Source organism: Pseudopipra pipra, chromosome 2, assembly GCF_036250125.1.
Source record: "Pseudopipra pipra isolate bDixPip1 chromosome 2, bDixPip1.hap1, whole genome shotgun sequence".
In the NCBI taxonomy this organism is placed as follows: domain Eukaryota; kingdom Metazoa; phylum Chordata; class Aves; order Passeriformes; family Pipridae; genus Pseudopipra; species Pseudopipra pipra.
In genome coordinates, this window is record NC_087550.1 from 17067246 (window position 1) to 17078701 (window position 11456).

The 11456-nt window shown below is 59.9% G+C and overlaps 2 protein-coding genes across 3 annotated transcripts; both read right to left on the reverse strand.

Moving 5' to 3' along the window:
- Positions 1 to 476: 476 nt before the first annotated feature.
- P4HA3 (prolyl 4-hydroxylase subunit alpha 3) lies at positions 477 to 6654 on the reverse strand. The gene is made up of 13 exons (XM_064644097.1): positions 6043 to 6654; positions 5451 to 5593; positions 4736 to 4956; positions 4064 to 4213; positions 3919 to 3970; positions 3585 to 3742; positions 3321 to 3497; positions 2876 to 2940; positions 2555 to 2714; positions 1985 to 2047; positions 1633 to 1701; positions 880 to 976; positions 477 to 711 (listed from the first exon to the last, which is right to left on the reverse strand). Exons 1-13 carry the CDS (start codon positions 6636 to 6638, stop codon positions 641 to 643), a joined length of 2022 nt encoding a protein of 673 aa, XP_064500167.1. The 5' UTR covers positions 6639 to 6654; the 3' UTR covers positions 477 to 640.
- An 899-nt stretch (positions 6655 to 7553) lies between these two features.
- NEU3 (neuraminidase 3) lies at positions 7554 to 10510 on the reverse strand. 2 transcript variants are annotated; one of them, XM_064644101.1, is made up of 4 exons: positions 10442 to 10510; positions 9516 to 9560; positions 9185 to 9424; positions 7554 to 9057 (listed from the first exon to the last, which is right to left on the reverse strand). In XM_064644101.1, exons 2-4 carry the CDS (start codon positions 9540 to 9542, stop codon positions 8113 to 8115), a joined length of 1212 nt encoding a protein of 403 aa, XP_064500171.1. In that variant the 5' UTR covers positions 9543 to 9560; positions 10442 to 10510; the 3' UTR covers positions 7554 to 8112. The 2 variants fall into 2 exon arrangements, with proteins under 2 accessions (XP_064500171.1, XP_064500170.1); XM_064644100.1 differs by lacking the exon at positions 10442 to 10510 and having other exon boundaries at positions 9516 to 9731.
- Between the last annotated feature and the right edge of the window lie 946 nt (positions 10511 to 11456).

An 11456-nucleotide genomic window follows, 5' to 3' on the forward strand; every position in this document is an offset into this window, starting at 1 on the left:
TGGCGTCCTCCACCTCGACCCTCACTTCATCCGGGTTGTTTCCCCTGGGAAGTGCCTAGGGGGATCAGCTGGGGGCTCCTGCCCGATCTCCAGGCGCTGCTGGAGATCCAGGCTGCCTCCTCTTGGCCTTCCAGTCACTGAGGAGCTGTGGTTGCGCTGGAGAAAGGGAATGTGTCTGCGGGCAGGCGGGGGGCCAGGAGGGGTGGAAGGAGCTGCCATCTCTCTGAGACTGAATTTTTTGGCATCCTAAAACATGGGATGGGAACACTGGGATTGAGGTTTTGGCACCCCAAAACAGAGCTGGGATCCCTGAGACTTGATTCTGGCATCCCAAAACACAGATGGGAGCCCCAGGGTTAGGGTTTGTCATCCCGAAACAGAGCTGGGATCGCTGAGACTGGATTTTGACGTTCCAAAACAGCTCTGGGAGCCCCAGGATTAGGTTTGTCACCCCAAAAGAGACTCCATTTTAGTGCCCTTTGACTTTATTTCCACACGATTAAGTCGTGGCTGAGCAAGTGACAGCCCCCCGGATCACCCCCCACTATGCTTCCACCCCCTTCCCTCCTTCCCTCTCACTCCAGCCTTGGGAACATGCTGTGCTGGGATGGTTTTGCCACATCCACGATCCCACGATGGCTCAGTCCCCTGGGTCAGCACCACATGGCCGCCGAAACTCCTGCCCATGCTCATGGATCCACTTATTCGCCACTGGAAGGGTCAAGGACACAGATCCTGGTCTGTCCCTGTCCCTCCGCACCCTTCCCCAACTCTGTGCTGATATTGGGGACCTTTTTCCCTGTTATCCAGGATTTTTGTGTGTTCCCTGCCCATCCAACCCTGTGTCACCCCAGGGTGACACCCAGCAGTGTCTCTCACCCCACTTGTCCCCAGCCAGGACAGGGCAGCCGGCGTGGAGAGTGTCACCATCACCATTCCCGTTCTTCCGCAGGTTCCACCAGAAAAGAGCAGCATTCTGAGGAGCAGAGACTGGATTTTGGCACTCTAAAGCAGAGCTGGGATCCCTGAGACTGGATTTTGACATCCCAAAACACAGGTGAGAGCTCCAGGGTTAGGGTTTGGCACCCCAAAGCAGAGCTGGGAACTGTAGGATTCGACATCCCTCAAAAGGAGCCAGAGCCCAGGGCTGAGTGTTGGCACCTCAAAACAGGGCTGGGATCCCTGAGATTGGGGTTTGGTGCCCCAAAATAGATCAGGGAGCCTTGGGATTGAGGTTTGTCACCCCAAAACAAAGCTGGGAGCTGTGGGATCAGGGTTTGACTGCCCACAAAGAGAGCCAGGAGCCCCAGGGCTGGATTTTGGCACCCCAAAACAGGGCTGGGATCCCTGAAACTGGATTTTGACATCCCAAAACATCACAGTGCTGGGAGTTCCAAGGTTAGTCTTTGGCACCCCAAAACAGAGCTGGGATCCCAGTGAATGGATTTTGGCATCCCAAAACACAGATGGGAGATCTGGGGTTGAGGTTTGTCACCCCAAAACAGGGCTGTGAGCCCCGGGATTGGGGTTTGGCATCAGAGGAGGCTTGAGCACAATTCCCTGCAAGAGCTGACATCCAGGGAGCAGCATCCCCCCTTCCCTGCTCCTGGGGGTTCAGTGGGTCACCCTCACCTTGACCACAGGCACGCTGAAGTTGGCATAGATGAAGGCGGTGGAGCCCCCAGCCTCCACTGCACTCAGCTGGAAAAGGAGCAAAAACAGGAGCCATGGTTGTCCCTCTTCCCAAGATCTAGCTGCTCTGCACAAGGAAACTGAGGCACGACTCCTCCCTCAGTCCCCAACTGCATTTCCCTTGCTTTGCCGCAGCACAAGCTCCAAAATAGTGCCCAAGCATTGGTGTTCAACACCCCACTGCAGCATCTGAGGGCTGCCCTTGCCCATCTCGCGCCCTGTTCACTCTGAAAACCCTACTGAGACTGCATCAGGGCCGTGTCTCCAGGTGTGGGAATGAGGGAGGACTCACATAGATCATGACTGTGGCGATCCTGTTGCCTGACTTCATTCTGTAAAGGGGGCTCTTCCTGGACTGCTCCAAGAGTGAGGAGGTGGGAACGGTCAGTCCAGTGCTGATGCAGCTCAGCCCAGAAGCACCTCATGCTCCAAGAGTTCCAAGCAGCTCCTCCTCCCTGGGAAATCCCTCCCTCTCCCTTCTTTTTTCTTCCTCCTTCCTTCCCTCTTCCCTCACCTCCTTCCTCCCTCCCCTGCCTTCCCAGGCACCCACCCAGGGATCACCATCCTGGGACCACCCCCCCTGCCAGGGTCCATCTCCAGGAACATCTGAAGGACCACCCCAGGGTTCACCTCCAGGAACCACCCCATGGTCCACCTTCAGGAACATCTGAGGAATCACCCCAAAGACCACCCTCAGGGTCCATCTCCAGGAACATGAGGGACCACTCCAGAGCCCACCCCATGGACCACCTCCAGGAACATCCCAGAGGCCACCCCAGGAGCACTCCAAAGAGCACCCCAAGAGCACCACCGGAACATCACCCCACAGCCCACCCGTGGTTCACCCAGGCAGCTCCCTGACCGTGGCGTGGTCGAAGTGTGGCTCATAGTGGCCTCCCAGCCCATAGTTGACCACTTGCAGGTACTCGGCGTAGGGTGGCCGCAGGTCCAGGCCGGTGATGGCAGCGATGCGCCGATCCAAGGCCCTCACAACGGGGTCAGCTGTGTCCTTCAGCCACGCACTGCGGGACCACCCCACCTTCAGCCCCCTGAAGTCAGGCTGGGCTTAACCCTTGTAGCACTGCTGGAGGCACCAGGCCTGCCCAGCGTGGCTTCACTGCCACCTCGGTGGTGGCCACGGTGGTCCCACTGGCTGGAGGACAAGGTGGGGGGTGGCTCCCACCTCTGGCTTATCCGGTACTCGGCTTTCTGCTGCTTCTCCCCAGAGGCGACCACGGATCTCTGCAGCTGGAGGACAAAGGGTGGAGGGTTGCTGCACATGGCGACCCTCACACCAAGCAGAGACCCCAGTCAGGATCGAGGTTGGTGCCTACCAGCTGGCTGCCAAACACCCCCACCCCAAGGTGTCCTACAGATCCAACACAGTTGAGTGTCACCAAGTCAAACTTGTTGGGTTGGAAGGGATCTTAAAGATCATCCATTCCACCCCCGCTCCATGGGCAGGGACACCTTCCACTAGACCACGTTGCTCCAAGCCCTGTCCAGCCTGGACTTGCAGGAGAAGGCTTTGGCTGAGCTTTGCCTTAAAACCCCTCCTATCTCTGCATTCAGCTCTCAGGACACCCTCCTCCAGGGAAGAGACATCCCTGGGGACAGGGACAGCTCACCCAGGGCCCTGCCAACCCCTTGATGGTCTCAGCCTCAGCATCGCTGATGAAATCATGGTACAGTGCCACATAGGGTCGGATCCGGACCATCTCCTTCTTGGCAGGCTGGAGGAGGAGGTAGGGACTGCTGTTGGTCTCATAGGAGCAGCCAAGGTGCAGGAGCTGCTCTGGGGCTGGCTGGGAAGAAAGAGGACAAAGGAGGGCATAAGGGGCGGGGGGACACAGTGGTTGGGGGGTGACCATGGCACCCCCTGCTAGCCCCACCTGCCCCCTGGGTCGCTGGCACAGCTCCTCGTAGGCGTCCCGGCTCTGCAGGCGGGTGCTGTTGGGGCGTCTCAGGGGTCTGGCGCTCACCCCCGTCCCCATCTCCAGCAGCTTCTCATACTTGGCCACGTTCTTTGTCACCCTTTGGTTACTGGGATCTGCCGGAGAGGTGGTGTCACCCAAAATACCATGTCCCCATCACCCCCCTTCCCTGGGGAATTGCCCCATGGGGGGGTGAGAAATGGGGTGAAGGAGGCTGTTGCCACACAGAGCTGATGGGGACGTCCCAAAACCTCTCCCCTCGTCCTTCTGCAGCCAAGGTTGTCCCACATACCGTAGTGGAGAAACTCCCTGGAGAGGCTCAAGGCATGGGAGATGTTTCCAGCCTGGATGGGGGAGTGGAGAGGCCATCAGCATCCCCTGTCTGTGGTTTGGCTCTATGGACACTGTGGGGATGGGGAGGGGGCTTGTGGCTGTACCATGAAGTAGGAGAAGGCGAGATGGTCCAGAGCATCCTCCAGGCTGCTCCGGTCCTCTGGGTTCCAGCTGCCGTAGGAGAGGCGGAAGAGGCTGACAGCCTCCTCCAGCCACGTGATGGAGTGGTAATAGTCACCTGTGTCATAGGCTACCTGTGAGGCAACACATCACCTGGACCTGCCAGCTGGGCCATCCTGGCCTGCATCCCGTCCCCTTCTCTACCATCCTACCACATCCCCACCCTCATCCCATCCTGACCCATCCCATCCCCTTCTTATCCCATCCTATCCCCATCACCATCCTCATCCCAATCTCAACCCTATCTCCTTCCACCCTGTCCCTACCCTGCCTTATCCTGTCCCATCCCATCCCATTCTATCCCATCCTCATGCCATTCTATGCCATCCCATTGCACCCACCCATTCTGTCCCATTACATCCTGTCACTTTCCTATTCCCATCTCCATCCCGGTTCCCTCCCACGTCATCCCTTCCTTTCCTGTCCCATCTCCACACATCCTGGTCATCTCCATCTCCCTTTCCATCTCAGTCTCCATCCCCATCTGCACCTGCACCTCCATCTCATCCAGTGCAAAAAAACGCCATGTCTATCCCTATGGAAGCAATGTCCTGGGCTGGAAAAGCTTTGTGGGGGCTGATGGGGCTTGCACTCACCTTTCCCACATGGAAGCAGTCATCAGCGGAGAGGGAGACGCGCCGGCCCGGGCTGTAGAGGGGCGGGTGGTCGGTGCCGGATCGCTGGAAGACGCCGTTGGCCAAGCCCTTGACACTGAGGGCGTAGACGTCCTGCAGCCGCATCAGTGCCCGGGCTGCCCCGTCCAGGTCCTCGGCTCCAGGCAGCTCCTGCTCCACCTCCCTGAGACCGGCATGGAGTGCTGCAGGGTGGGAATGAGGTGCAGGGGGGGGAATTAATGAGGTTTTGGGGTGTAATCGCCTAGGGACCCCATATCCATCCATTCCCCTTCTTCTCCATTTATTGTGGTCCTTCACATGTTCCATTCCTTCATCCATTCCCCTGCTCCTCCATCCATTCTTCTGCTTCTCCACCTGCTCTCCTCCTCCATCCATTCCCTTGCTCCTCCACATGTTTCTTTCCCTCATCCATTCCCTGGGTTCTCCATCCATTCTGCTCCTCCACCCATTTTCCTGCTTCTCCATCCACCCCCTGGCTCCTCCATCCATTCCCTGGCTCCAATCTTCTGCTCCTCTACCTATTGACCCTTCTCCTCCTTTCATTCTCCTGCTCTTCCACGTTCTGCTCCTCCACCCGTTCACCTCTTCTTCTCCATCCATCCATTCCCCTGCTCCTCCATCCTTTCCCCACCACTATCTGGCTCTGCCAGGTGACAGAGGGGACACGTGGCCATACCCTGGGCATTCCCAGTGGCCTCGTCGCTGTAGATGATGTTGAGCCAGTCGGAGTGGAGGCGCTTGATGAGGCTGAAGGCCAGCAAGGGATTGTCCACCGAGGCCTCGGGGTCCTGGTGCAGCACCTGGACCTTCTCATAGAACCTACAAGGCACCCACTGGGTGACACCTTGATGCTCCTCAGTGGTGACACCCCCGGGGTGGGGGCTGAGTCCCCCCATCCTGGGGTGGCTTTGCCTCGGTGTCCACTTTTGGGCCAAGCCAGAGCTGAGGGATTGTCCGCCCCCATCCCTGCTGGGTGTGTGGGATGACCTGTGCCTTGAGGATGCTGTGAGTCACGTCCTCAGGGGTGAGGAGGCCACGTCCCCGTCCAGTGGCACGGCTTGGGAGCCCACAGGCAGTGTCCGGTCTGAGCTCCCCACCCTCTTAATTAAGGGCACACCCGAAAATCGGGTGCTGCGGGAAGGTGTAGGTGGATTAACCCCCCTCATTGCCAGGGCATCACCCACCCTTGGGGCTGGGTGGGCAGGATGGGAGGGGATGCTGCGGGTGCCCCCACCCGTGACCGCGGCGGGGTGGGGCGTCTCCAGTACCTGCGGAGGCGGCGGAGGCGGGCGTTCTCCTCCCGCAGGTAGGACCGGAGCCGGCGGAGCAGGCGGCGCTCGGCGCCCAGCGCTCCTCGAACGCTCAGCATCGCCGAGAAGGTTTCGGCCGGGGCGGGGGGCGGCAGCAGCGCCAGCAGCGCCCCCAGTACCCCCAGTGCTCCAAGCACCCCCAGTTCTCCAAGTACCCCCAGTACCTCCAGTACCCCCAGTACCTCCAGTACCCCCAGCGCCCCAAGCCCCAGCAGTGCCCTCAGTGCTCCAGGTACCTCCAGTGCCAACAGCACCCAAAGAACCCCCAGTACACCCAGCGCTCCCAGTACCTCCGGTATTCCCAGCGCTCCCCGTCCCAGCAGCGCCCCCAGCACTCCCAGTGTCACCAGTGCCCCCAGCTCCCGCGCCCGCATCCGGCCGCCGCCGCCGCCGGGAGAAAGGGGGGGGAAGGGGCGGAGAGGCCCCGCCTTTATGGGGGAAAAGGGGGGTAGAGGGGTGGGGGTTTCTCGGATCCGCCACGCTGGCTGGGGAGGGGCGGGGTGGTGCTGGTCCCCCTCCTGCCTGTCCTTGTCCCCATCCCATCCCGCTCCCATCCTGCCTGTCTCTGTCCCCATCCTACTTGTCCCTCTCTTGTCTCTGTCCTGCCCCAACCTAATCCTGCCTGTCCCTATTCCCTGCTGGTCCCATCCTGCCCTGTCCTCAGCTTCATCCTGCCTGTCCTGCTCCTGTCTGTCCCTATTTTGTTCCCTGTCCCCATCTCACCCTGTCCCACTGTCTGCCCTCATCCTGCCTGTCCCTGTCCCTATTCCATCTTGCCCCCATCCTGCCTACCCCTGCTTTGCACTCATCCTTCCTGTCCCCCGCCTTTTGTCTGTCCCCAAACTGTTCTGGACTCATCCTGCCTGTTGCTGTCCTCTGTTCCAATCCCATCTTATCCCCATCTTCCCTGTCCCTACTCTGCCCTGTCCTCAACTGGACTGGCCCACTCCTATCCCTCCCCACCCCATTCTGTCCCCATCCCATTCCTGTCCCCCTCCTATATGTCCTCTGCTACCTGACCCCACTCTGTCCTGTCATAATCCCATCCTGTCCCCATCCCATTCTGTCCTGTCCCTATCCATCCTCTCGCAGTGGGGTGAGGGTGGCAGGTTGGAAACATCCCACTGAGTTCCCAATCAATATGTGGACACTCACTATGGAAAAACTCTTTTTAGGAAAAAACCCTGTTGGAGTGGGTGCTCAGGTGCCCTGTCTCTGGGGACAGCACCACAATGGCACCCCAAAATATCCCCAGCCCCTGGAACCCCAGAGCCTCCCAGGGAAAATGGGCCAGAACTGGCTGAATTCCCAAAAGCAGGGCCAAGAGAAGATGGGAAATGTGGGTTTCCCAGGGTGCCTGTGCTGAGGGGCTATGAGGGGCCAGCCCTGTTCTCCACCATGGGGGGATGGGTGCAAAGACACGATGGGTGCAGGACTTTTCCCAGTTTTCTTCCCCAATACTGGCTGGATTTCACCTGCTTTGGGAGGACTTTATTTGCAAGTAGCAGGGGACTGTGAGGTTGCTGTCGCCGTCAGGATGCCACAACCTATTCCTATGGAGCAGAATAAAAAAATCCCCGCAAGACTGGAGTTCTTTTTCCTATGGGAATACAGGCCCAAAGCAGGCAAGAGGAAGAAAACAGGATTAAAAAAATAGGAATTCTCTCTGCCACATGAGGGGGACACAGAAACTGGAAACATTTTTAACTTAAAATCAAGACTTTAGGGGACTTCTTCCTCAGGGAACCAGCTGCTCTTGGTGGCACTTTTTTGCTGCTACCAGGTGAAAAACGCCGATTTTTGGAGCGGCAGCAGCATTTTGGGTGCTGTGCCAGCACCCCTCGGCCAACCTGCAGCAGATTGTCCACCACCACCACCTGACTGGGTGATTAAAAAGCAATAATTAAATATAAAATTAAACAAAAGCTACGCGATGCTGAGCCTCTGGAGCATCCAAAACATGCTGGTGAGGTCTGGACCAGGATGCCAGCAGTCAGGAGTGACCCTCTTGAGTAAAACAGGCCTGTTTTAGGAAGCCTTGAGGTTCTGATCAGAGGAGTCCAGGGTGAAGAGGCAGAAGACGATTTCCTCACAGGCACTGGCAGTGCCGCACTCGAACAAGCAGCCGAAAATTCTGCCAGGACACACGGCCAGGTCGGAATACCCAGCAGGCCCCGCGTGCAGCACCCACGGGCGCCGCCAGCCCGCCCCGTCCAGCGGCGACGGGTTCACATAGACACCCAAATCGCGCCGGTGGTGCCGGCTGGTGGGGTGGGAGTAGAGCAGCCACGTGGGCACCCCGGCGGTGCCGGCGGGCGCGGCAAAGCTCACTACGCTGCCCTGGCACCCATGTGGCGGCTCGGCCAGCGCCGGGCACCGCGTCGGGCGCTGGAAGCGCAGCCCGCGGTCCGTGCTGAGTGCCACGGCCCGGCAGCCACGCGGTGCGCGGGCGCTGCAGTACAGCAGGGGCGGGTGGGCGCCGTGGATTTCGGCTACCTGGCACTCGCCCGTGCGCTTGCCAGCGAGCAGGGCGCCCTTGTGCCAGCGGCGCCCGCCGTCATCGCTGTAGAAGACGAGAGAGTGCTGGCGGGTGGAGCAGGGCAGCCGCGCGGCCCCGCAGAGGCTCCCATGCATGTAGTAGGTGTACGCCGGCACCACGAGCCGCCCCGAATCCAGCTGTATGCCGTGGCCTGGCCCCACAGCAAAGGTGGCCCAGCGGGACAGGTCGGCGCCAACGGCCTCGTCTGTCACGTCCTGCAGCGGGGCCCAGCTGCGGCCGCCATCGGCACTCGTGGCGAAGCAGAGGCGCACGGCACTGCACCCCCTCCAGATCTGGTGCTGCTCCGTCTTCCCCTGCTCCACGCAGATGCAGAAGAGGAAGATGGTGCCGCTCCTGGCATCGAAGAGCGGACACGGGTTCATGGTGCGGCGGCCGGGCAGTGCCAGCGCCGACAGCTCCTCCACCGGACCCCACTGCCGGCAAGGAGGGAAACAGGGCTCAACCGTGGGGTGTGCCAGTGTCGCTGCACCCTGGAACCACCCGGCGTCACTCCCAGGGATGCGGACACAGGTTGTTCCTGCAGCACAGGGTGTATTTTACCTTGACCGAGGAGCCGTGCTGGCAGCCCCGACGCAGCACCAGGTACTTGGCGTCCTCGTCCCGGGCTGAGGAGCGTTTCTCGGCAAAGGCCAGGAAGGATTCATCCGGGGGAATGTAGAGCAGAGCTGGGATGCGGTAGGTGACCCCACTTCCCTGTCGGAACAGTGTCTCCGGAGGGGAGACAAGCAGGGATTCGGATGGTGGTGGCAGTGGGGGGCTCTCCCTGCCATCCCCCTGGTGCTGGAAGGGTGGGAATGCCAGGTGTAAACAGTTAAACGCCAGGAAAAGCCCTTGTGTCCCCCTGTATGGAGGGATAGGGATGAGGACTCACCTTGAGGCAGGTGGTGGCCTGGAGCATGGTGGGTTCCGCTGGGGCCTGAGAGGTGTAGGAGAGGGGCGCTGAGAACGGAGCCCCTTGGAGGGGTCACGCCCCACTCTCCTGCCTGTCTGTGGTGTCTCTCTGTCCTTCTGTTCCCCAGTGCTGCACAGGCTTCCCTATTTCATCCCCAAGCCCACCCCTACACTGTTCCCAAGGGGTCTGTACTCCCTGCGCCCCCCCAGTACTCCCAAGCCTCCAACTCCTTTAGCTCCCCCAGTGTCCCCAGGCCAGAGCCCCCATGCCCATGCATTCCCCTGCCCCCATACCCCCATGCACCTCCTCCCACCTGGATCTCACCCTGCACCCCCCATGTCCCTGCCACCCCCCCTACACCCCACAGCACAAATCCCCCACACCCCAGAAAGCACTGACCGCCCAGTGACAGACACCCCCGCTGTGCATCCCCCTGCACCCCACATGTTCTGACCTCCCTTCACCCCTCATGCACCGATGCCCTCATCCACCCTCAATACCCAGGCCCTCCCCGTATATCCCCTTGAATTCCCATGGCCCGACTCCCCTATACACCCGCCCTGCACCCTCAAACCCTGATTCCCCTACATCCCACACGCAACGACGCTCCCACCCCGAACTCCCCAAAACCCTGACTCCCCCACACCCTGCACGCACCAGTCCTGCCCACTGCCTTTCCCAGACCCCCCTGTCCATCCCCCTGCACACCCAAACACCTGACCTCCCTGCACCCCACACGCACCGATCCCCCCACAATCCCCCCCATCCCGGACCCGCCGTACACCCCCTGCCCCCCAAACCCCTGACTCCCCTACACCCCGCATGTACTGACTTCCTCACGACCCCCCCATCCCCTCCGTGCCCCGACACGCCGCATTCCCACATTCCCGCATCCCTCCGCAGACCCCGCTCCTCCAGCCACCGTCTCCGCCGCGCCGGGGCAGCCCCGCTCCGCCTCTTCCTGCAGCTCCCGGAGCGGGGGGGAACCGGATCAGGCGGTCGGAGAGGCCAAGGAAATGGGCGGGGATCCAAGTGTCGGGATACCAGAGCCTGATCCTGGTGCCAGAGGGCCAATACCTGTGCAGGCGTGAGCAGGTGATGTGCTCAGCCCCCTGCAGAGGAGGGAGAAAGGTGGAATTTCAGGAGGATATTGACCGCTGGAGGTGCTCCCGAGGAGACTCTCCTCCCAACAGGCAGGAGGGGAACCAAGAGCGGGATGGAGGTTTGGGGTGCCCCTGCCGGCCGACCTCACCTTCCCAAGTGTCCCTATGGAACAGGTGTGGAGAGTGAGGGCCAGGAAAACCATGAAGGACCATCGGGGGGTTCCCTGGGGTGAGTCAGCCAATCCCACCGAGCTCTATAAGGGATAAAAAGGGGAATCGCCCACTCCCTTCCGAGGGAAATGGAGGGCCTGATAAGCCGACTGGACCCACCCCACAAGGAATTCTGCTGCCTCCCTCGGGCTCGGGTAAGGGACACTACTAGGAAACTCCCTGATCTTTACCGCCCTCTATTACCTGCCGTTGGTTGTCCAGGGAACTTACCGAAAAAAAGAGTGGAAGGAGGGCAGGAAACCTGGGGAGGACCACAAGGATAGTATGAGGTGATGTAAGGAGAAAGTGATAAGGGCCAAAGCCAAACTGGAACTTAATTTGGCCACTGAGGTGAAAGACAACAAAAAAAGTTTCTATAAATAAATAAATAGGCAGCAAAAGGAGGGCCAAGGAGAGTTTCCATACTGTGCTGGATGTGGAGGGCAGCTGTGTCAGGGAATGAGGAAAAGGCTGAGGGACTTAATGCCTTCTTTGCCTCAGTCTTTAATACTAAAACTCAGGATATGCAGCTCCCAGAGCCGAAGTCAGTGATGGGGAGCTGAGTGAAGCCCTCGTAATCCAGGAGGGAATGATTCTGTGAACTGGG

What these genes read in the sequence shown, in the direction of transcription:
- P4HA3 (XM_064644097.1), bottom strand. Translation starts at nt 6,638, where the DNA reads ATGGGAGCGGGATGGGATGGGGACAAGGACAGGCAGGAGGGGGACCAG. An exon ending in ACTGCTTCCATGTGGGAAAG is followed by an intron (nt 4,214 to 4,735) that starts GTGAGTGCAAGC and finishes GTTGCCTCACAG; the next exon opens with GTAGCCTATGACACAGGTGA. An exon ending in CACACTTCGACCACGCCACG is followed by an intron (nt 2,048 to 2,554) that starts GTCAGGGAGCTG and finishes CTCTTGGAGCAG; the next exon opens with TCCAGGAAGAGCCCCCTTTA.
- NEU3 (XM_064644101.1), bottom strand. Translation starts at nt 9,542, where the DNA reads ATGCTCCAGGCCACCACCTGCCTCAAG. An exon ending in AGGCCACCACCTGCCTCAAG is followed by an intron (nt 9,425 to 9,515) that starts GTGAGTCCTCAT and finishes CCACCCTTCCAG; the next exon opens with CACCAGGGGGATGGCAGGGA. An exon ending in AGCACGGCTCCTCGGTCAAG is followed by an intron (nt 9,058 to 9,184) that starts GTAAAATACACC and finishes CCTTGCCGGCAG; the next exon opens with TGGGGTCCGGTGGAGGAGCT.